Source organism: Lissotriton vulgaris, chromosome 4_1, assembly GCF_964263255.1.
Source record: "Lissotriton vulgaris chromosome 4_1, aLisVul1.2, whole genome shotgun sequence".
Lineage (NCBI taxonomy): Eukaryota > Metazoa > Chordata > Amphibia > Caudata > Salamandridae > Lissotriton > Lissotriton vulgaris.
Window position 1 is genome coordinate 2,073,409,752 of NC_141691.1, and position 25,286 is coordinate 2,073,435,037.

Genomic DNA, 25,286 nt, shown 5'->3' on the forward strand with positions numbered 1-25,286 from the left:
TGAAATTTTAAAAAAATTCCAGCGCAGAGATACCTCACGCAACAGGATTTTTTGTTTTTAAGTGTAACCTTGTTTAGGAGTCCAGCGGCCAACCCCATGCTTTGCACAGGATTCAATGGGGGATTGGCTGCCTGTAGGGGGTTGGTCAGACTAACCCCATGCTGTGTACAGCCAAGGGCCATGTGTGGCAGAGAGTTGACCCTCTTATATAGGGCTAGTGAAAGGGAATGAATGGTGTAATGTTTTCCTTACTCTCAAGAAAAATGTGAATGTGAAAAGTATGCAAGCCGGGGTTCTTGGCTGCTGGCCTCTATGCGCACTGCACCAGTCACTGCCTTAGTCACAGCCACTAGTTATCCGAGGCCGGACTTCCTAAGTCCTTGCGTTGCCTATGCATCAGGCAAAGCAACGCAAGGCAACACGAGGGCATAAGTGAGGTTTACTAAGCCACCTTGTGTGGCTCTAGGTGGTTTAATAAATCCGGAGCACCGCAAGGCAGGGATTTGCGCTAGCTTGCATTACTCTGCGTTGGGAAGGCATTCTATGCGTCGCGCGGGGGCGATCGCACGCCTCCACCCATGGATTTTGGCAAAATCACTGATTGACAAAGACTTGCAAACCTAGGAATGCGTCAAAATGGAATGCCTTCCAGTGTGAGATGTAACAAAGAGAAATATATTTATTTCTCCTCCCTTTCTCCTCTTTCTCTGTGTGCTGAATCTTTGCAGCACTCGTAGAAAGAGGAAAATGCCTCAGAGGATTGTTTTTGTGTATCTTCTGGTACAAAAACGATTCCTGCCTGTAATGCAAGCACCATAGCACCTTGTTGCAAGGGTGCCTGCTTTGGCGCTAGGCGGCACTCAGCGGGGCAGCACAGGCAAAGAACAGGAATGCATCATACCTTAGTAAATGTAGTGCATTCCAGCTCTCTCCGTGTCACGCATTGCGGCAAGTTTTCTTGCTACGTTGCGTGACAATTTCATAAATTTGGTTCCCAGTGTCTTCACCGACGCACTCGTGTCTGCTGGGACTGCACTTCGGGATCTGAGCAGGGCCCAGGAGCGCGTACGTTTTCACCAACTTGTGGTCATTAACCCGTTTATCGCGGCCGTTCGACGGAGTGGGCGGGGCTGCGCCAGCAGTTGGCCGACACGAGCACGGAAGGGGTTAATGGAACACCTTCCACTTTAACCTTTGAACCCCTTCTAGGTATATAGGACTCCCACAGCAATTCACTCTATAGATTGGGCGCCTTCATGGCTTCGCGGGGGCCTAGCGACAAATACATTTGAACCTGCCCTACCATAAAATAAATAGCAAGCCCCGGCCACAGGAGGGCGCCCTTGATTCTCACTTTTTAGGTCGAGGGACGAAGCTGCGAAGCAGCTTCCGGTCAGAGAATTAATGTCCTCTAGTGGGGCTTCAGAACCCGCCTCCCTGCACTGTCTTTCCCCATTGGCTGGCTTGCTAAAAGGAGGCCAGCCATTGGAGGAGAGATCAGTCACTCCAATGTAGCCCCGTCCTTTTCGGATTTGGGGGCGTGATTTTTTGCGTTCTTTAGACAGTGACGTTGTCCGTCACTCAGAACAGCAAAACACACGCCCCTAAATGCGAAAATGACCATGCTTTCTCCGAGGCATTTCTGCTTTGCCTCGGAGAAAGACGGTGGTGGTTTCCAGAGCTGCTCTGAGCTGCTCTGCTCGTCCCCCCTTCCCTCCGCTTTCCTTCGTCCAGCTCTGTCCTTCCTCCCGCACGCAGCTCCGTCCAGCTCTGCCCCCCTCCCCCTCCCCCATCCCTCCGCCCGCAGCCCTTCTTCGCCCCGGTCCCGCTCCCCCCCTCCATCCCCCCGCAGCTCCGTCGTCCTGCTCTGCCCCCCCTTCCCTCCGCCCGCAGCTCCGTCGTCCTGCTCTGCCCCCCTTCCCTCCGCCCGCAGCTCCGTCGTCCTGCTCTGCCCCCCTTCCCTCCGCCCGCAGCTCCGTCGTCCTGCTCTGCCCCCCTTCCCTCCGCCCGCAGCTCCGTCGTCCTGCTCTGCCCCCCCTTCCCTCCCCCCGCAGCTCCGTCGTCCTGCTCTGCCCCCCTTCCCTCCGCCCGCAGCTCCGTCGTCCTGCTCTGCCCCCCCCCCCTTGGAGTAATGTCATGCTAGCTGCTCTCAACTAAACACGTTCAAGAAAGTAGTTGCCAACACTGAGAAGTGATTACACAAATTAAGCACTTGCTATTGACAGTTGTTGGGATTTGCAGATGGCATAATCAACTCGGCCTTTCATCCTTCCAAGGCACATAAATTAACTGCTTTAAATACTTGCGGCAATAGTAAGACGTGTCATTTACAGCTCTTGAAAATGACTCAAAACTGTGAACTAGCGCATTACATAAAAGTAAGGAGATCTTGCAAGATAGGGCAGTGGAACCTACAAAAGTGTTCCGAAGTGAGGTCAAAATATCAATTTTGTGTCATTTGGTTGCAAAAATATTGTCAAAACCAGGTGAGTACAGGGCCGGTGGTAAATTTTCCATCCACGCAAGGTTTACTAAGCTTCAAGCTCAAAATGACAAACCTCACACTCTTGGTTGATGGGTTCGCTGGAGTGCTAGGTAGTTACTGCCGGAACAGGGGAGGGTGCCCAGATCTAATGCCCCTACCTGAAATGTAAATAACCAGGAGACAACACTAAGAGGAGGAATTTTCACTATCTTTGACGACCTAAACCATACCTCATAGCACTATCTCTTAGGTATTTGTGACTTTCTAGAAACACACACGGGTCGTAAGTGGATTAAGGGGCGTGGCTACGTTTTTTTACAAAATCACTTCTCTTGCCAATTGATTAGGTGTCACAAGATCAAGCGGGTCAATAGGTGACAAGCTCATGGTAGGATCTGTACTTTTCGCTTCCAAACATGTATACCTCCCATTGTCACCAGAATTTTTTGATTAGATCCTAAGATTGACATTCCAGCTCTCTTCCATACAGATCCTGCTCTCAAATACTCGGAGTATGCTAACCGTTGTAGGAGACTTCAATAATAAGTTTTCACAAGTCTAATCCTTGGAAGACTAGAGGAAATGTAACCGGTACTTGGGAACCCCACAGAGATAGTACCTTTCTCTGAGCCAGTCGACTTGAAGAATGTGTGAAATGATCACAACTAACGAAATCCTGTTTTGCTTTTGTCCAGACTTACACTCTGTGTTTCCAAGGCTTGACCCGTTATTTCTACCAGAAACAAAACACGGGCTAGTCGGTATGCATTTCTGCAGGGAAAATGCATGCTAGTTGGTAAGGCTTATTACTTAAGGGAAAACGTCTTGGATCATATAGTACTTGTAATGCCTACGACTTAATCGATCCACATGTATGAAAACTTCTAGGTCTTATGGCAAGAGACGATTTCACCTCCTATGGTGTAGAGTAGACAGAGTATGGAAAGTGGTAATGACCAAGAGGGTAGAAACTGAAGCATTTCTTATAATTAGGAGCACCCTTCTTGTATTGACCACCAGAGACCTGGATGAAAGTCTAATGATTTGGGGGATCTATATATCACTAGAGGGAATTCTCACTGGAATGAAGATTATAGGAACAATTCCCCTGAAACATATGAATATCCAAGCAAGTCCAGGAATCAAATGGCATAGCTGGACAGGCACCAGACTGGCAAGGTTCACAAATGATTGAGAAATCAAATCTATTTTCGCAATATTTTATAAATCTGCATATGTTCAGAGCAGTGTGTTGAGGCATATCATGACTCTAAGAGAATTAACCCCTTATGAAAATCAGATTCCAGGACAAAGACCTAGTCAAAGCTGCAGTTTAATGTACGAAAAATGGTACCAACTATGATATTGGTTGTTTCCCAAAAAGCAGCACTCAGATGATGGTGCCTAACTGATGTTTATGGTACTTAGATAAAATGAAGCTAAGGTACATGCGAGGAAGCTATCAAATGGAATTCTGAGGTTCGTGTCTAAACTTTTTGGATGAGATTAACTGTTAGCTAGATGTTGGGTCAACTGACCCCGAGAATATCCCATTGATTACTGTTCTGATTCCAAAAGATTGGTAATTCATTGATCGTAGTATCCTTGAACTCAGAGATCGCCTCCCACTCCATTGTGTTTGGAATACATGCTGAGAAAATGTGAGCTAGATGTTCAAAACATGTCCAAAATTCCACTTAGCGTTCTAGTCTAAGCATTTCTGTGTGGTGCTCTATCAGCAGGGGGAAGAGGATGCAGTGTAGATGGAAGGCTGCATTCTTTGTTGCATTGTTTACCTGTAGGCAAAATAAACAGAGTCTACGTTTATCCTGGGATTACTAACCTAACTGGCTGGTGCTCCAGACTATATTGTTAGTGTACATGCTGAGCTTCTTCACCACACCTGGCACGTGTCACCTGCAGGTCACAAGACGACCCCCGCAACAGGCACATCAACACTCGGAGCTGCTTCACGTTGTTTCAAACGTGGTACCAGAGCAAGTCCATTAACGCTGGACATACCTCCCCAGTACAGTGCCCGGAAGCTTACTGCAGCTAGACTAGATCTGTGCAACAGGTCCCTTAACCCTGTCATCTATCTACAAAGCAGTCTGTTGGTGACGAACAAACTGAGCCACGAATGCGTTACTATAAGTTCCCCTTTGTTTTCAGATTATTTCTGCAGAGTTTATATAAAGTCAGACAATCAGGCGGCAATACTGTGGCTCATATAGGAATGCATTACAACCACTGCATTACAACCAGGGCTGCTTTATCCCTCCCTCTTTTTGGCTCACAACTACCTCACAACTTTACTCTCTATCTCACTCTCTCTCTATCTCACTAGCTCACTCTATTTCTATCTCAATCTCACTCTCACTACCTCAGTATATCACGACTCACTCCCTCAAAAATTCACTACATCACTCCCTCACTAACTCACTCTATCTCACTACCTCACAACTTCACTCTCTCTCTATCTCACTACCTCACTCTCTCTTTCTATCTCACTAAGTCACTTTCACTCTCTTTCACTACCTCACTCTCTCTCTATCTCACTACCTCACAAACTCACTCCCTGTTTCTATCTCACTACCTCAGAACATCCCTCTACCTCACTCTTTCACTACCTCAGTCTCTGTCTCTCACTACCTCACTCTATCTACCTCTCTCTCATTACATAACTCTCTCTACCTCACTACACCACTCTATCTCACTACCTCACTATCTCACAACTTCTCTCTCTCAAAACATCACTACCTCACTCTCTTACTACCTCACTCTCTTACTACCTCACCCTCTAGCTCACAACTTCACTCTCTCTCTCTAACTCACTACCTCAATCACTCTCTATCTCACTACCTCACTCTTTCTATCTCACTAACTCGCCATGAAACCCCTGGGTGTCTGTGTGCTTAAAAAGTTTAGAATAACATAACTCACTTTCACTCTCTTTCACTACCTCTCTCTCTCTCACTACATCACTCTATGCTTATACCACTACCTCACAACATCCCTCTCCCTCCCTCACTCTTTCACTCCCTCACTCTCTATCTACCTCACTCTCTCTCACTACCTCACTCTCTCTCTATTTCAATACCTCACTCTCTCTCTCTCACTACCTCACTCTCTCTCTGCTAATGCAATAGGTATCACATATGCAAAAAAAGCTAATGCCGATAGAAATGACAATGCCATTTATTTAGGGATACAAAAAAGATTAAAAAAATAATGAGCAATACCAATAGCTCTACCTATAATATTGCCGAGACCATTGCATTGTAAATGCTTGTTTTTTACTCTGATTTGTAAGTGCATTTCATCCAAGGTTGTTAACCACTGTGCACTGTGACGTGCCTCCTCTTTCCAAACGTAACCTGGCTGCTAAAACCCAATTGGCGCGTCCCTCACACGTCATGGCTTTACACTCTCTCCTGCGTGTGCTTCCCCCACACACAACCTACCCACGCCCCTATGAGCACTACGTTTTCTATTCTTTTGACACTGTTTCTTCACACACTTAATAACATTTGCCACATATGTTTGCATCGCTCTACAGAGAGGCCAAGGATTGGATGTGCTTGTAGTCTGTACACACAACTCACCCCGACGCCTGGAGGTGATATTCAGGTCACAGCGTGCCCGACACAACAGTTATATGTCATGAACAAAACTTGAGAAACACAACGTCTGGAAAAAGTTAAGAATCATAACGAATGCCAGAGGAAGTTACACGTGAAACAGAAAGAAAAAGGACTGCATTGCCAACATGGATTGCCTTAAGGGTGTTTACCGCCACTGTTAAGGAAAACTGAGTGTTTTGCCTGTAAAGTTAAGTACATGAATAGAGGGCCCGCCCCCAGATGGTCCCATTTCAAAGTCAGTTTTTCATTACTAAGGGATCTGAGACAAGTCAAGACCCGGCCCACGTAAAGCCCTGTTTTTTAAACAGCCGCTTGAAGCAGCTCCTCCACTAGGGCGGAGGAGCGTCGCCCCACTGCTTTCTCGCAGTGCGAGAAGCAGAAACATAAAGTGCTAAAACTGCCATTTTATGTTTCTGCTTCTCGCACTGCGAGAAAGCAGAAGGGGTTGGTTGGAGGCGAGCCTGCTTTAGGGCAGGGGAGGAGTGATGAGGGCACTGACTGTTGGGTCGGCCCTCTGGTGCCGCCCAAGCCAGTCATGCACACTCTATAGTTCTCCGTGTAGGCTGCGCCTACATGGAGAACATGGCCTCCCGGTAAGCCTCTTCCTGGGCGGCGGCCCGAACAATCACAACGTTCCACTGGAGTGTTGTGATTGGCTTAGTGGAGGGGGGCTTCCTGCTTCCTGAAGACGTGGGACCGGCCGGCAAAATGGTAGCTTTTAATATAGAATTGTTATTATTAATTAAATTAACACTCCCCCGCGTGACTCCACCTTCCCTGCGCTCCCCCCGTCCCCCAACATGAGAAACATACCAGCCGCGACTGGCGCTGCTAAGCTCTAGCATGCTCTTCCACTCAAACTAGAATATCAACCCTCTTTGGCATTGTTTGAAACAATTAAAAACCTGCCTTTTCAATTTATAACTTTCTTTATTAATATGAATTCACCGGATATAGTGCTAGGAATATTTTTGCTGCTCTGCACTTTATAAGTACCTATATAAAGAGGTTGAGGTGGGCGAGATCGAAGGGGCATGATGTCCCCATACTTTTTAGATTCTTGAAAAAACGTTCCCCAACTTTCTGTGAAAAGATAACTGGCCTGGGGCAGTTAATTCCGAAATTGTAACTGCTTCATCTGAAGTCACATTCAGTGAGTCTCCTGTACTGTAAGACCTAAGACGGGCAGACTTCTAAACAAGCCTTCCTGCCAGGGTGCCTTCTTGCCTGAAAGAAATACAAATGTGCGCAACGAGTAAATTCTGCAAATGTTAAGGGTAATCTGCAAATGTTAAGGATGCTTGGGAGCCCATACTGGCTTTAATTGATCAAATCACTTGAAGCTTTGTGATGACAAAGATTTATTCTTTTTGAGTGCAAAGAGTAGGCAACTGAGTTGTGGAGTGTGTTCTTCTAATTGTAATTATATAGCCCTTACTACCCCTGATGAGATGTTGAACGGATGGTTATGTAAAAAAATGACACTACACACTATTTTATCTTAAACCTTTTTGCTGATTTTGTACCAGTCTATCTTATATTGTGAGTTAATGAAGTTTAAAATATGACTTACATGTTCACATTGTTTTCTGTCACAGGCTGACACTTCATACCACTAAAAATACACAAGTCACTATTCTCCACTCCACCAATCAAGATTTAATTATGTGGCTTTCTGGTTACAGACAGAATCCTGCAGGGCATTAACTAATAGAAGTTTCCTATTGTACTATAATAATTTTTCACTGAGTAACAACTTAAAAAAAAAAATTCATTTAAGCTGCACAGTATTTTATATGTAGCTACCTGGCGGCTAAAGACCAAAGTAACAATTTTTGTTTTAGCCACACCTTTGAACCCGCTCCCATACGTGCAGCATCGCAGTTCCCATAAGTTTTTTTAATGCACTTCGACCTCTGCCTATATACCATAACTTCTGGCAGAGACTACATTGGGTGAATTTTCCACCCCACATATTGTGAAGGGAACTGTAAGACAGATAGGTCTGAGGTGACTGTCGCGAGAGAGAGGCCTCAGGGATGAAATATTAGGAAGAGAGACTGTGGGAAAGAGACAAGAGAGATGGAGAGTGATGTCCGTAAGTGGCCTGAGGGATGAGAGAGAGTCAGAAAAGACTGCTGTCGAGAGGGGTAAGGAGTAGAGTGACGACTGTTGTAGCTTCCTCCCCAACTTGGGAACTCACCAATAACTACACCACACACAGAGCTTAGTATAGCACGTCTTTATTCTCCTTCGTTTAACTGCGAGCTCAACATTCTAAACCTGCATTCACTTCGCTACGCTCTAACGCTTACGGCACTGCTCTATGGAGTCCATTAGGAGCCACAGAGGTTCCGTCATTACCTGCTCACACAACACTACAACTGTTAGGGAGGAACATGAGGAATGAGAGAGAAAGACTGTTAGAGGGAAGAGAGGTACTGATGACTGTCGGAGACATGAGGAAAGAGAAAGTAGGAGGACACTGTCAGAGAAAGACACAGAGATGAGCGAGGCTGATTCACAACACTAAACTACTAGAGGGTCACTGCTGGACTCTTGCAGTTCAAACGTTCTTCGAAAGAGGATCATCAAAATAGTTTTGAGAGGTCGTCTAACATTACAGTATCCGAAGATCAAGTGTTTCATTGTTTTCACATGAATACCTATATCTTATGATTTTAACCATACCAGAGGTACTCGGCAATAAACTCAGGTCTCAAGCATACCCCTATCCTTTCTTGCCAAAGCAACAGGATCCAAGACGTTGAGAAACAAATCCTGTGCGCACGCTTAAACAATAAGTTGTCCTGAATTCAGCTGGCTATTATCATATGTACTGACTTAAAATTGACTCATAAATCCTCTTCACATACGAACATTTGGTGTGTGACCTTCATTTCATCATCAAGAAAATTTGCTGCTATCTTTTGAGTCCTGAATTCAGGACAACTTATTGTTTAAGCTTGTGCACAGGATTTGTTTCTCTTCTTTTTGGCATAGGTCTTCCTGTACCAGTGCAGGGGTTGTTTGCCGTCTGGGTTTGTTTTCCCCTGACCTGTTTGCACCGCGTGATTGTTACACCAACAGTGGTCATACAGCCTTGAGCGCCAATTCTTCCTGTCCTAACAATTCAAACCCATTTTCCCTGTTCTAAGGATCCAAGACATTGTCTTGACAACAGATTTCTAAGAACTCCCAGGGTTAAGGTTAGCTTCCCTCGGTTGGGAGACGCTGGCGCGGCACTGCGCCTACTCCATCCAGTGTGAGAGGTCGTCAAATGATGAAGCTTGCCTTGATGAGTGACGGGTGAGACGACCTCTCAAAAATCTTTTGATGATCCTCTTTCTAAGAAAGTCTGAACTGCGAGAGTCCAGCAGGGACTTCATTACCCTCAAGTAGTTTAGTGTTGTGCAGTTTGTGATAGGGGGTATACTTAAGGTCTCACCTCCTCTCTATTTTTGGTGAAGATGAGAGAGACTGATGCCTGTCAGAAAAAGAGACGGGGGAGTGGGCAGAGTTTGGGAGAGGTAGACGTGTGTGATGGAGAGCATGGGCAAATGCCAGAGAGAGAGAGGGAGAGAGGCATGAGGGAGCAGAGACATACATGATAGATGGAGTGTGACGAGTATTTTAGAGAGGCATGAGGGCAGTGGTGTTGCAAAGGCCCCTGTAGCCCCAATGGTGCGGGGGCCCGAGCTCCAGGGGTCCCCCTCAGCATTGTACCCTGGTGGTACAGCTCCTGACTGAGTCGGGAGTGGGTCCCCTCCATGTAGTTTGCAGGGGGGCCCTCAAGTTTCGTTTCGCTAGTACATGGGGACTGAGACAGTGTGAAGAGACTACCAGAAAGAGACATGCATCCGAGAGGATAGGAAGAGATATAGAGAGAGGGATGTTTAGAATGTAAGAGACATTCAAAGAGACATAATGGATAGGGACAATGTCAAGCGACTGTCAAACAGACAAGAAGGATGAAGAGAGTTAGAAGAGACAAGTAAGCGAGATGTGAGCATCAGAGACAGACAGAGGTGAGGGACAGAGAGTGTGAGACTAAACACTCAGAAGGGAGAGGCTTTAAAGAAAAGAGACATTGAGGGAGTGAGACAGTTTCAGAAAAGAAGTTGGTGCGAACAAATACACACTGAACATACAGCAGTCTGTCTGTCTGTCTGTCTCTAGGTTGTACCCTGTCGGGATAACAGTGCAGCGCTACCCCACCAAGGATGTGACTCTCCACAACTACCGTGTCCCAGCTGGGGTGAGTACCTACTTTCTCCCTGCCGTGTAATTTTTATGTGAATGCATGTCCAAGCATGTCCAGACCGGATGAGTAGTAGCTACTACCTCGCTACGCTGCTCTTTCACGTGAGTACTGGTTCTGTCATGTCCATACTATAGTAGTACCTGTTCCCTCCATACCATGCCCGTTTCATGTGAGTACCTGTCCTTCCATGTCCATACGGGATGATTACCCGTTGCCTCCATGCCATGTCTAGGACTCCTAACTTTCGGACTCCTAAATGCCTTCTGTGAATACCGAAAGTCTTAAAGTTAGGATTTTTCTCAGTTTAGGAGTCCTAACTTTACTACTCCTAAACTGAGAAAAATCCTAACTTTAAGACTTTTGGTATTCACAGAAGGCATTTAGGAGTCCTAAAGTTAGGAGTCCTAACTTCTGTGAATACCGAAATGAGTAAGTGCCTTCTGTGAATACCAAAATGGTAGGAAGTTTAGGATTTTGTTAAGTAATTTCTGTGAATCGGGCCCCATGTTTTTCAAATAATTTCTTCTGTCACTTCCTTTTCCTCTAGACGCTGGTGCAGGTCGGGCTGTACGCCATGGGCAGAAGCTCAGAAGTTTTCACAAAACCTGGGCGCTACGACCCTGAGAGATGGCTGAATAAAGAGGACAACGGCTTCAAGGCGCTGGCTTTTGGCTTTGGCTCGCGGCAGTGCATCGGACGTCGGATTGCAGAAATGGAGATGATGCTGTTCCTTGTCCATGTAAGTTGTAGGAGGGATGAAGGGTCCCTCACTGATGTTGTGGTATCTGTGATCCCCACATGGTGGGGCATGAATGGGAAGGGCAGGCATGGGTGGTGCTTGCTGTGGCATGTGTCTTTTAGGGGTGTGCTTTTCCCACCATGTTTTTACTTATTTCCTCATCTTGTTTCCTGCTTCTTTCCAGGTTCTGAGAAACTTTCAAATTGATACAGTTTCCAAAGAAGATGTGAAGACTGTTTTCAGATTCATCCTCATGCCAGAAAAACCTCCACTGCTCACCTTCCGGCCCATCAGCTAGGGCAGCAAACAGCTGACCAGTTGTCATCTAAACATGATATTTTGCTTGCATCCCATTGTAGAACTCCAAGTGTTCTGCACCGGCTGTCCTCAAGACATCACGGGCCTGCTGCCAGCCCAACTACATACTCTATCATATCAACAGTGTGTCCTGCTGATACCACAAGACCCCTCCTGGACAGTTCTCCAACTCTCTGGTTAACATGCTCCACAGCTCCATCATTCCCCTGCCCATTTCCAATCATTGCATTCCTCAGGTTTGCCCATCATTACCTATATATTACCCCTCGCCTATCTGTTGAACTTATCATCCACACTATTGCCTGTTCTTCAGGTCTGTCCATCATATCTTGCTTAACCCATACTATCAGCATCTGTGCACAGCTGCTTCTCAAGGTCGGTCCGTCACCCCTACGCATCACCGCAAGACTTGGTCTCTAAGGATGTCTATCACTGGCAATATACTGCATGTTTTGCAAACCTATTAGTTGAATGGAGCACCAGGGGTGGTTGATACTTGGAGGCAGGATGCTCAGATGACTGTAGTCCAGGATGCTAAGATGACTGTAGTCCAGGATGCTAAGATGACTGTAGTCCAGGATGCTCTGATGACTGTAGAAGCTCTCACATCCCCTCTCATTATCCATGTCTTTCTGTCTTCACCGCTCCTGTCCCTGGAGGGTCAGGTGGTCTCACCCCCAGGAATCCATCACCACCTTCCTCCCAGTCTCTCATATAATGTATGTGTTGTTGTTCTGTTTTTGACATTAAAGGGTCTTATCTCCTGGTTTTGAAGTCCATGTTGAACGTGTTTCCTGGTCTGTAATTGGACCGCAGTGAAGTTCATTAGCTCAGCCAGGACACTGGTTGCCTTATCCTGGGATTATCTCTGTTCTTCTCCAGGTGAAGCACACACAGGTCCAAGACCTCATCCAAGCTTTCTTCTATCACTCTGTCCATTGCTTGAAGGCCAGTGGGCTCAACTGTGGAGTAGAATACAGGCCATGTGTGTAGGATCAACCAGACTGAGACAAGAGTTGAAATGTCCACCGCCCGGCACAATGCCTTTGCCACTGGAGCTCCAACCTACACCATACAGGCCTTTGGTTTTACTCTTGGGTGGAGCAATGTTGGGACAGAGCCGGCATATACACTGGACTGCAGGAGAGTGGTACGGGTGACCATACTATTCCCCCAACTCCTACATCATCCAGATGCAAGCCAAGCTTTGAAGAGAAGACACTGGTCAGCCCTGGCCATACAAGAAAAAGCCTACACATTCCCCAGAGGTGAGAGGGCAGAAAGTGCCAGGCAGAAGCAAGCATCAACTTCCAGTTGACAGAGGCAGTATGAGGGTGTTAATCACCTGTTGTGCACAAGATGACCACACTTTATGTACATAGGCATGCACAGGACAGTAACTAGTTATCTTATTGTGGTACAGAGAAGGCTGGTGCCCAGAAGAACATGGAAGCCATGCACATCGCCTTAGCTAACGGCCCCCTTCTGCCGATGCAGCCTGTGGAATGGCCAAGCTAGAAAGTAGGTTAGAACGTGCAGACACTCACTAGAACCCGAGTGGAAGCATTCCGGATGATTACTGCGGTCAACCTAGATATCTCAAGTTGCCATAAACCACGTGGAAAGCAATGGCAGCTTTAAGATATTTGGTCATTGGTTGAGGGGGTGGAAGCCCCACTCAGGCAACAACCACAATTCTCGTCGAAGTGAACGACAAAAGTCACTAAAGTAAGCTGTGACTAACCATCTGGTAGCTAGGAACAAAGTAGGCAGGCTTAGCTTAAGAGGCAAAGTGTAAAGTATGTATGCAACACTCAAACATTAATAAAGTGAAAACACAACACAAGAAAAATACCATGCCAATTTACAAAAGTAGAGTAAAATGTAATAAATAAAATGACACAAAAGCAAGTTAAGGCAGTTCAGTAGAGATATGCAATTTTATAGGTTTAGGTAAAAATAGCGCCACAGAGTAGAACGTGCTAACTAGCGGTAACTAGTCACACTAGAGACCTGGACAAAATCATACGTTCAGGCTGACCACACTGGAGTGTGGGCTGGATATAGGGACCAGGTTAGTCCCGCTGAAAAAGTTATCTTCTCAAAGTCCGGCACGTAGCGTTAAAAATGTCCGGATTTCACAGGAGGAGCTTAACTGATGCCAGCCAAGGTTCCAGGACCAGGGGAGGAACCTCCTGGGGATCAGGAACTTACTCCAGCAGATGCCAGCAGGGCTCAGACAGTTGAGGTCCAGATAATCCAGGTGCAGGTCCAGGCAAGGCCAGTTGCAGCAGGGCTGTTGCAGGGAGGCCTCTGGAGCTTGTTGTGTCCCTGTGTCTCAGAACAGGAAGTCAGCCAGCTGACCCCTGGAGTCAATGAGGTGAGCCCAGGATGAAGGGAGCAGGTCCAGTCTTCCTTCTCAGAGAGCATGGCAGGCCTCAAGCAGCAGGGCAGGCCTCTGGTGAGCATGGCAGTCCTTCTTCTGTAATGTCCACAGGGGCAGGAGTGTACTCATGAGTGGCTCGGGAGGTCCAATATTTATACCTGGCACCACCCTTTAAAGTGGGGTAAACGTCTAGTCACCACACATCTTTGAAATGAAAGTGAGGCAGGGAACAGCTCCACCCCTCCTATCCTGGAAGGATGGTCCTCTCCAAACAACACCCAGGCCCTACTGTTCACTGCATAGGTGCAATAAACAATCCTAATAGGGGAGCTGTTAACAGGCTTGGCAGCTTGAAAATCACAGAAGACCTCAGAAAGTTTGGGCCAGGAAAATACAAACTTTGTAAAAAGTGGCATTTTCAAAATTGTAATGTAAAATCCATCTTTACCGGGCACTGCCATTGTGGTGGCTAATCGAGACATCGCAATGGCGTGGACAAATCCCATTCCACATAACTTAGCCAAATGGCGTAGAGGAGTAGACTGGTGTGCCACACAAGAACTGTCACTGTATGAGGCCAGGGGATGCCCAGCCAAACAAAGTTTGGGGTAAATGGTTGGGAATAGTGGATTAGTTAGCTTCCCCGTCCTCTCTGAGCCCATTCCTAGATATCAATTGGCGGGCGGAGATACGTCAGTGTATGCCGATATAAGAATGTTTTGCTCATCTAATGTCATATGTATTTATGCTGCTGAATATGCTGTGCTGTTTGTTTTCAGGTTTGATTATTGTCTTGTCACAAAATCAATAAAATTGATTATCAAAAAAAAAATCAGCTTTACCATTAAAGATTTCAGATTACAATTCATTCGGGTCCAAACAGCAAATTTCTACCTGCCTCAATCAAAAATTAGCACTTAGTCAGTGCACTAATGTAACCCAATGTTATTCTATAGGAGAGGTGGGCCTTAAAGTAGTAAAAAATTAATTTAGGAGTTTTTCAGAACCAGTACATTTAAAGTTTAAAAACACACGTCCTACTTTTTAAATACAACGCACACTAGCATTTAGGCTTTTTAGGGCCTACCATGTGGGTGACTTTAATGTGTTAAAAAGGAAGGTAGATGCCTGGCATTAGGGTTATTTTACCAGGTCGAATTGTCAGTTTACAACTACACTTCAGTCGACAATCACAGGCCTGAGACATGTTTTAAAGGGCAACCTAATTGGTGGCACAAAAAGTGCTACAGACCCACTAGCAGCATTCAATTTATAGGCCCTGAGCATAGGTAGTGGCACTTTACTAGGGACATATCAGTAAATTAATGGCCCGGTTGTGTGTGAGACAGGTTGACCATGATTTAAGAAGTGAGCCCAAGAGCTTTAACACTGGTTAGCAGTGGTAAAGCACACAGAGTCCTAATGCCAACAAAAACAAAATTCAGAAAACAGAAGGGGAGAGGACAAAACGTTTCTGTGACCCTGCAAATAGGGCCAAGTCGAACAGTAGTCACAAATTAAGATGAGTGTGCCTCGTGGTCAACAGGGTAATCTACCTGTACTCCAAAGGTCAGCATCTCCAAGCGTGTTAACCAGGTCATTGTCTCAAGGTCTTAGGTGGTCACTGATCTTAGTAACAGTGTAAAGTCATCTGTAGACCAAAAGGAGTCTCCATCCAGGTACCATCCTTGAAGCGAGCACCTTTCAGCCTGGATGATTAAAGAACCCCAAAATACAATATCATGACAAGGTGGATCTCAAACCCTATGTTGGGTCACAAACCATGATCGTGCTGACAAGTCAGAAAACAGACTAGACTTGCTTCATTAAATCCCATCAGCATGGGCCACCAAGCACACCGAAGACAGACTCACAAACTGTTATCTCAAATAGAATTGTGTGTATTACTGGTTTTCCGTTGGTTCTGATAGCCTAACTGTGAAATGTGCCAAAAAACCGCTTCAGTGCCTTCTGCAAGAATGGAGTCAACAGCCCTCGCAGGTTCAAAGCAATGTGTTTAACCCCTTCCCTGCTGCCATCGTCCATTGGCCGTCGTGAGCACTACCTCTCTAGTGCTGCGAACGTCCAACGGCCGACGCGGCCCCGCCCACTCTGCAGAGCCGCCGCACTGCCGCGAAATGACGGGCGCAGCTAAGGTGTTAACCACCGAGTGCCACCCTTCCAAATACAGAATAGCATGGCAGCACCATTCCAGCATGGACTTTCAGCCAGGAATGGGGTCCGATTCCTGTCAGTCCATCTCACCCACTGTATGGTATCGCTGAAAAACACATATATCACAAGCTTAAAAGACCAGAATATTACTTACCCTGTAACCATTTGTTCATAGCCTATAGTGCTCTAGATTCACATGCTCTGCATGCTTATGCCATCTAGTGTTGTGTCCGAATGATTGCAACTTGTGTTTTTTCAAAGAGGTTAGTCACAAGACATGTTGTGACCCCTCCCTTGTTTCAATCTGAATGTATGGTTCATGAAATGTAGGAGCCTGCACTTCATTCATGAGTCTGAGTGAAATCATTGCTATGTGGAAAGTTACCTTCCTAGGCAAGAATTGTAATGCACACACATTCAAAGGCTTAAACAGAAGGCCTATAAGCTGTGTAAGTGCCACATTTAAGTTCCATGTAGGTGCAGTAGGTGTCTTTGGAGGGATGACCCTTTAAAGCCCTTCCATGAAAGTCATAATAATGGTTGCCCTGAAAATGGAGGACTGGTGTCTGTTTTGGAGGTATGCTGCAACTGCAGTGAAGTGTAGTCGTATGGAAGTGCCTTATGAAGATGCAGATGTTAGGAAAGAATCTCCCACACAGAAACTGTAAACAAATCTTGTTGTTTAGAAAAACAGTAGTGCATTAACCTTTTCCACTTCTTTGTGTAGAAAGCACGAGTAGTGGGTGTGCTAGCCTCTCACAGAATTACTGTTCATTCTTGGGGGAAGTTAAGATATCTGAACTCTAGGTACTCAGGTGGAAAATTTCTAGATTGAGTTTCTTGGGGTTCAGGTGCCGGAGCCGACCTGGTGCTGGGTGAGAAGGTTCAATCTGATAGGGAGCTTCTCGTGAGGACTGATAGTCATTTCTATGACCATTGAGTGCCAGGAATGCCTGGACCATGTTGGTGCCACTTTGATTAGAGTCATGGATACCTCCCTCCTCTACGTGATGGTGTATAAGGTAAGGAGGAAAAGTGGAGAAACGTAAGCAGATATCCCTGACCAGTTGATCCATAACGCGTTGCCCCTGAATTGAGGCTGTGGGTATTTGGTAGTCAAGTTTTGGCATTTTGCATTTTCGGGAGTGACGAACAGGTCTTTTGTGGAATTCCCCTAATGTTGCAAGTACTTTGGCGGTCTTGTTGGGGAATCTTCTGCTCAATTATGTGTTGCTGAGCAGGTCCATAAAGTTGTTGTCCACTCCCGGAAGATGCTCTGCCAACAAGTGGTGATCAGAAACACAAGCAAAACACGGTCAAGTCACATCAGAGGCAGGAAGGGGAGCGATAGGAGCTTGCAGATATGCACCCTTGTCATCCAAGGACTTTAATATCCAGTACTAAAGCAGATCCTATTGGATGGAAATAGTATCTTGCCCACAGTTACCCTAAGGGTTTAGCATTAGTTAGCTAAATTCTTCTAATTATTGGCAGTTCAATAGTCTCTGTGGGTAAGAAGATCATATAGTCTGCATAGGTGAAAATAATCCTACCGTAAATGTGAAAATCCCAGGATGGCAAAACGTGACAATAATAAGGAGGCACGCAAGGATGAATAGAGCTTACCACTGTCGCTGATAAGGATTGAGTTCATAGAACAGAGGGTGAGAAGAGGTAGGAAGGGCAGTCTGGTCATCTCTCTTCGGTCCTGATGCAGGCGATGAACATGAAAGCCGCAAAGCCCAGCTTTTAAACTCCTTCACCTCCCACTCCAGCCTTACCCCAACCATGTGTGCAGTGGAGAAAACACTAAACCCCACACCTGGCAAACCCCCAACAGAATGCGCATTGTTCCGCCCTGTAGCACTTTTGAATACAGACACCAAATTATACACTAAAATATTGGCTCTAAAACTAGACACTCTGATCCCCAGTCCTGTAATCCCAGACCAGGTAGGCTTCGCGAGACATCGCCAAGGCACTAACATCAGGCAGTCGACTCATCTGGTCGACAAAGTACACAAACGGAATATCCCATAAGTGACCCACTCACTCGATGCCGAAAAGGCTTTGGCCCGAGTAAGCTGGGCCTTCATTGTACTCTCCTGGAGAAAACCTGCAATGGACCCAAGATGAAAGACAAATCCATGGCGGCATACTCTTCTCCATCAGCAGTCAGCAGAGTCAGTGGCAGGACCAGGCAGCCCATCAAGCTCTCCAGGGATTCGAGACAGCATTGCCCCCTCTGCTCCTTTCTGTTTGCCCTGGTGGTTTAACCCCTCGCCATTACAATGCAACAATCCCCTCGGATAAGTGGTGTTACCTTTGGAAGAAGAACCCATAAGCTCAAGCTCTTTACAGAAGCCCTCCTGCTCACCCCAACTTATCCCTACGATTCATTACCCACTCTAGTGGCAGCTCTGAAGGAGTTAAAAAGAGTCTCAGGTTTTAAAATCCACATAAAAATGTCACAGATACTCAAACTGATGATCCCCCTGGTGATGTCCCTTCTTTGGCGGCCTTAGCTCCATTTCATTGGTCCCCACACACCATCCACTACCTAGGCCTCAGTATCTCCTCCAACCTCGAAGCCTTGGCCAAAGTCAACTGGCTGGAATACCTCCAGCAGATTCTGGAGGATGTCTGACGATGGAAACCCATTATATGTCATTGTTCGGTCGCATTAACATTGTGAAGATGATTATCCTTCCAAGGCACCTGTACCTTTTCCAATCGCTCCCAAACCCTGACATCTTATCACTCCAAGTTAGGCTCCGCTCATTCATGCTGGGAGGCAAGAAACCACCTATGTCGACCAAATTCCTTATGCTAGCGATGGATAAAGGGGACTGGGGCACCCCAATTTGGTGGACTACTACAGAGCTGCACACCTACAGCATCTACTAAGAGTGGGTGGTCAGAGACAGTGAGAAACCTTGGTTCCACATGGCCTGAGCGGTGACATGCTACCTTTAAGGGACCTGGTCTGACTCCCTTGACACCCCTATCCCCAAAAGCCCATACAATGCCACCAAGACAGTGCTTGACATCTGGGATCAGGTAGCTGTGAGGAGGCCTCACCACCTTCCACTCCCCTAACAAACACCCTGATTGCTCAGAATTCTGACTTTACACCTGCGCTGACCCCGGAGTAGGAGTGAGTTGAGTGCAGGACACTCAGCGACCTCTTTACTAAGGCCACCATTAAGTCTTTCGAGCAATGCAAAACTGAATACCACCTGACAGAATCTTCCTGCCTCCAATAACTTCGATTACGCCACTGGGCACCACACCCACCTAGCGTCATGGTTGAGACATGAAACCTCAAGCCAAAATGATCCGCTCTTAAAACAGCACAAGACTGCAAACCCCTTGCGACACACTGCTGAGAAACAGCATTGGGAACCTCTATCACAACTAAACAACGGGAGTGTTGGACAGGCCTCGTGAAAGGCCCGCTCCCTCCCCGCATGAGAAGGCCCGGACGCCGGCTCTCCCTGTGTCCCCAAAAAGAACCATCCCGGCAACCCACCGAGGCAACCCGCAACCCGTCCCCAACGGGACGCCTGCTCCCGAACACCCCAGCATCGACTGACCCGGGCCTCCGTCAGCACCATTGCCCCGGCCCAGCTGCCATCTTGGACACTGCACCACGAGGCCGCGTGGCCTCAGCTCGACCCCAACCCTGGGCCTGGCCAGGCCCCGACATCGAGGCACCACCATCCACCCAGGAGGTGAAGAGACCACTTGGCAGGTCAATGGGAGAAAGGAGTGTCGATGGCTCTCCCCCGCCAGGTGCCGATCGCCCCCGGCCTCCCCGGGCGATGGCTCCACCCCCCTGCTGGGTGTCTGGACTCCCTCATCCCGGACCTCCCGACCTCCAAGCGCGAGGGTCCGGACATCAAAGGAGACCAGACCTATAACTGGGGCAGCTCCAGAGCAGGAAGGCAGTTGTATCCTGGAGTCGAGAGACACCTTGAATAACTCATCCCTGACGGACTGCTGGCGCTGCCGCAGCCCTGCCTTGTGAACCATCTCCGAAGCCTGCTGGCGCTGCCGCGGCCCTCTGCAACGCGCATCTTCGTCGGGACCAGCTGGCGCTGCAGCGGCCCATCCTTGTGACTCATCGCTCTTGCCTGCTGGCGCTGCCGCGGCCCCTCTGCAAAGAAATCATCATCGTAGCCTGCTGGCGCTGCCGCGGCCCTCCTTACCGAGAACTATCATCCTAGCCTGCTGGCGCTGCCGCGGCCCTCCTTGCCGAGAACTATCATCCTAGCCTGCTGGCGCTGCCGCGGCCCTCCTTACCGAGAACTATCATCCTAGCCTGCTGGCGCTGCCGCGGCCCTCCTTGCCGAGAACTATCATCCTAGCCTGCTGGCGCTGCCGCGGCCCTCCTTGCCGAGAACTATCATCCTAGCCTGCTGGCGCTGCCGCGGCCCAACCTTTCAGACCCCTGAGCTCGAGGATTGTGAGCTCCTCCTGGCCGCCCTTGTACCGGACCGGTACCAAGACTGTCCCGCTACCCCTTACCCTACAGAGACTAGAATTGAGAGGATCCTCGTGTCCTGCCCCCCACTGTATCGTTGATAACCGTGCCTCAAGAATCCTATATAAAGTGTGCAGATCGCATCTTTGTGTGGTGTCCATTTGTGGGGGGGGGGAAGTTACTTGTCTGTACGATCGCCGGAGACGGCCCTCACCGGAGGCCTCTCCCCCTGTACTCGGCCGACCCTCCGGGTCCCCGTCTAACATTGGTGGCCAGCGGCGCGATCCGAACCAACGCGTAATCGTACAGAGAGTAACTCACCCCACGACACAACCACAATGACAACAAAAGAGAGCGGAACCACAGAAAAATTCCAGATGGAGAAACTAGAAGAGTATAACCACAGAGAACTAAAGCAATTCTGCATAGAACTAGGCATTGCTACCACAGGACTGAGCACGAAAGAAGACTTCAAAAAGGCCCTGGAATCTTGGGCAGAGACGGGTACGGCCGTACCCCAAAACCAAAGCCTCGAGGCACCGGAAACGAACACCACTCCGACGGAAGAAAGAAGATCGGGTTTCTCCCTAGAGGAGATCCGAGAACGGGAAAAAAGCAGGCTCAATGAATTGGAGCTGGCTCGACTTCGTCTGGATGGAGAACTGAAATTGGCGGAACAAAAAATAACATTGGAACACTTGCGGCTCCGAGAGGAGCGAGAAGAGAAACAAAGACAGAGAGAGTTAGAAGAGAAAAAGCTAGCCTACGAACATGAGCGCAACCTAAAAGAAATAGAGCTTCGGAAACAGAACAAAGATCTCGGGGTTCCCGAGCGTCCAAACACTCCTGTCACTACAGACCCTAAAGTCCACATCCCCAAGGATGTCGTCAGAGAGTATTACCGGAACGACGATATCCAGCAATGGTTCAAAGCCTATGAGGTAGCCATGACCTCCCACCGGATTCCCCGAAGCGACTGGGGAGCCGGGTTATGGGGGAGGTTCGTCAACGAAGGGCGAGACGCCCTGCTGCAACTCCCGGACCACCAGATGACCTCCTACGACCACATGAAGGCCGCCCTCCTCACTCGATACGGACTCACGCCCGAGATGTACCGCCAGCGGTTTCGCGACTGCAAACGGATCCCGGGTACAACTTGGGTGGAGTACGTGAACTTTTTCAGCAGAGCATTCGAGGGGTGGATCAAGGGCAGCAAGGTGACAACTTACGAGCAACTCTTTGACCTTATTGTGTGGGAGCATCTTTCTAACAATTGCTTCGTCGAGCTCAGGCAGCACCTCCTCGACAGTAAACTGACTGAACCCCGGCAACTCGCCGCCGAAGCTGACCGATGGGAAAGCACCCAAGTTGCCCGAAACGGGCCCAGCGAACCGAACAGAACCAACCAAGGACCCCATCGCCCCCGAGGGGGAGGAGGAGGCCAGGGTCGGGGCAGAGACGCCGTCCCAGTGGCTCCCGCCAGCAACGCCCCACCCCCGGCCGGCAGGGGAAACCCCCCGATGCGTCCAGGGTTCCGAGCCAACGTTACTTGCCACCGATGCCAGCGACCCGGCCACTACGCCAACGACCCTAATTGCCCGAAGAACCAGAACCCTATGCCCCGCCAGGTCGCTGCCGCCGCCCTGGGGGAAGAGCAAACCCCAGAAGATCCTGAAGAGTACGAGGCCGACCAGCCCGAGTGGGAACCAGCCGCCATGTCCCTCGTCTGCCTAGGGGAAAGAGATATGATTCCGCTGGCCCCCCTACCCGCCAATACACGGAAATACAGCCAGTGGGTCAGCATTAATGGGCGCCGGGCTGAAGCCCTACGCGACACCGGGGCCAGTGTGACGGCAGTCCGCTGTCATCTGGTGACCCCGGATCAGATCTTGCCGAACGTCCTTTGACCCGTACGGTCAGCCGACAACTCAGAAAGCCTGTGTCAGATGGCCTGCGTCCCCTTCGAGTGGGGAGGGGTATCCGGAATGCTGAAGGTGACTGTCCGCGATGATGCACCAGAGGACTGCCTCTTGGGGAACGACCTCGAAAGTTCCCCCTGGGCAGCCGTCAAAAGAAGAGAACACCTGGGGATGTTGGGCCTCCCTGAATGGGCCTGCATAACGACCCAGTCCATGGCTGCCCGCGCCATCCCCAGTCCCGAAGAACCCGAATGGCCAGAGCCTCCTCCCCCGATCGTCCCAGAGGGAGCCGCCCTAAGAGCCAGTCCTCCAGAGCAAAACGAAGAAGGGTCCGTTCAACTCCAGGACCTTCCCGAACTGGCCAAGTGGCGTCAAGAGGGTGGTCCCACCCAGGAACAATTCCGACAGGAGCAGAGGACATGTCCCTCCCTCGGGGGACTCCGGCAGCAAGCCCTCGCCCAGAGCGCAGGAGACACCTCAGGGACCCACTGGATTTATTGGGACAATGACCTGCTCTATAGTGAGCAAAGAATTGCTGAGCTGGGGGCCAGTCGGGTGCTGGTGGTGCCCCTCCGCTTCAGAGACTTCCTTTTGAACTTGGCACACGATGCCCCCCTTGCTGGGCACCTGGGGCAAGACAAAACGTACAACCGCCTGGTAACTCACTTCTACTGGCCCAAAATGCGAAATGATGTCTCCAACCACTGCCGGGCATGCCCCACCTGCCAGGCCAGCGGGAAGAGCGGCCAAAAGATCAAAGCACCCTTGCAAGCCTTTCCCGTCGTCACCACCCCGTTCGAACGGGTGGGAATAGACATTGTGGGGCCCCTGGACCCCCGGACGGCACAGGGGCACCGGTTCATCCTAGTCCTGGTGGACCACGCCACCCACTATCCCGAGGCCATTCCTCTTCAGACCGTGACAGCACCCGTGGTAGGCCGAGCCTTGATGGGGATCTTCTCTCGAGTGGGCTTCCCCCGGGAAGTCGTCAGCGACAGGGGCACAAACTTTATCTCGAAGTACATGAGGTCTCTCTGGCAACAGTGCGGGGTCACCTACAGATTCACGACCCCTTATCCCCCGCAAGGAAATGGACTGGTCGAGCGGTTTAACCGTACTCTCAAGGGAATGATCATGGGCCTAGAAGAACCCCTACGTCGCCAATGGGACGTGCTGCTCCCGTGCCTCCTCTTCGCCTATCGAGAAGTTACCCAGAAATCCCTCGGCTTCAGTCCCTTTGAGCTCCTGTACGGACACCCCGTCCGAGGCCCCCTCAGCCTGGTCAAGGAAGGATGGGAGATGGCCCCCCAGAAGACTCCTCCAGATGTATATAAGTATCTCCTGACCCTCCGCAACCAGACCCGGCGATTCAGGGAACTCGCCAAAGCCAACCTTGAGGCCAGTCAGGAGGACATGAATAAATGGTACGATCAGCATGCCTCCTCCATCGAGTTTGAACCAGGCCAACAAATCTGGGTGATGTCTCCCGTCGAACCCTGTGCCCTGCAGGACAAATGGACAGGACCCTTCAAGGTGATAGAGCGCAAGGGCCCTGTCACCTACCTAATAGACATGGAGTCCTCCCGGAACCCCCTACGAGTCCTCCACGCCAACAGACTCAAACCCCACTTCGTACGCTCAGAACTCAGCCTACTGATGGCAACAGATAGTGGGACGGAAGAAGACTCCGAGCCCCTCCCTGACCTACTGAGGACTCGTGAAAAAGATGGCTCAGTGGAAGGGGTCAGACTCTCCGATGCCTTGTCCCCGGAGCAACGCCAAGACTGTCGAGCTCTCCTGCTACAATTTGCAAACCTGTTCTCCCTCACCCCCGGGGTCACCCCTTGGTGCCTTCACGACGTGGACACTGGGGATAGTCCACCTATTCGACACAGGGCGTACCGAGTGCCAGATCGGGTGCGCGCCTGCGTCCAGAACGAAGTCACCAAAATGCTGGCTCTAGGAGTGATCGAGCCATCCGACAGCCCCTGGGCCAGCCCAGTCGTACTGGTCCCCAAGGCGGCCGCCCCGGGCGTTGCCCCCGAGCTCCGGTTCTGTGTGGACTATCGGGGCCTGAACGCCGTTACCAGAACCGATGCTCACCCCATCCCCCGGGCGGATGAGCTGGTTGACCGCATGGGGGCTGCCCGCTACCTCAGCATCTTCGATCTAACAGCTGGCTACTGGCAAATCGGCCTCACCCCCAGGGCCCAAGAACGATCCGCCTTCTCTACCCCGGATGGCCACTACCACTTCAAAGTGATGCCATTCGGCATGAAAAACGCTCCAGCTACCTTCCAACGACTCGTGAACCAGGTACTGGCGGGCCTCGAAGAATTCAGCGCCGCCTACCTGGACGATATCGCTGTGTACAGTCTCCACTGGGCAGACCACCTTCACCACCTCTGAGAAGTCCTGCACGCCCTCCAGCAGGCCGGCCTCACCATCAAAGCCAGCAAATGCCAGATTGGCCAGGGGTCCGTGACCTACCTCGGACACCAAGTGGGGAGCGGTCTGGTGGCCCCACTTCAGCTCAAGATCGCTGCCATCCAGTCCTGGCAACCCCCTGTCACCCAAACCGAGGTCCGAGCCTTCCTGGGGCTCACCGGATACTACCGGCGGTTTGTAAAGGACTATGGCAGCATTATGGGGCCCCTCACAGAACTCACATCCAAGAAAAACCCCAAAACAGTCAACTGGACTCCGGACTGTCAAGCGGCCTTTGAGAAGTTGAAGACCACCATGTGCACCGCCCCCGTGCTCCAGGGCCCAGACTACAGCCGGGAATTCATAGTCCAGACGGACGCCTCAGATCATGGCGTTGGGGCAGTCCTCTCTCAACTCAACGCCGAGGGAGTCGATCAGCCAGT

The 25,286-nt window shown here is 49.4% G+C and overlaps 1 protein-coding gene across 1 annotated transcript in view; it reads left to right on the forward strand.

The window, feature by feature from the left end:
• LOC147725041 (cytochrome P450 11B, mitochondrial-like) overlaps positions 1 to 12,216 on the forward strand; it is a 131,768-nt gene extending 119,552 nt beyond the window's left edge. Inside the window, exons 7-9 of the mRNA XM_086966506.1 lie at positions 10,309 to 10,387; positions 10,941 to 11,132; positions 11,317 to 12,216. Coding sequence (XP_086822632.1) covers positions 10,309 to 10,387; positions 10,941 to 11,132; positions 11,317 to 11,430 — 385 coding nt within the window. The 3' untranslated portion in view covers positions 11,431 to 12,216. The remainder of the gene's footprint in view (positions 1 to 10,308; positions 10,388 to 10,940; positions 11,133 to 11,316) is intronic.
• The last annotated feature ends 13,070 nt before the right edge of the window (positions 12,217 to 25,286 follow it).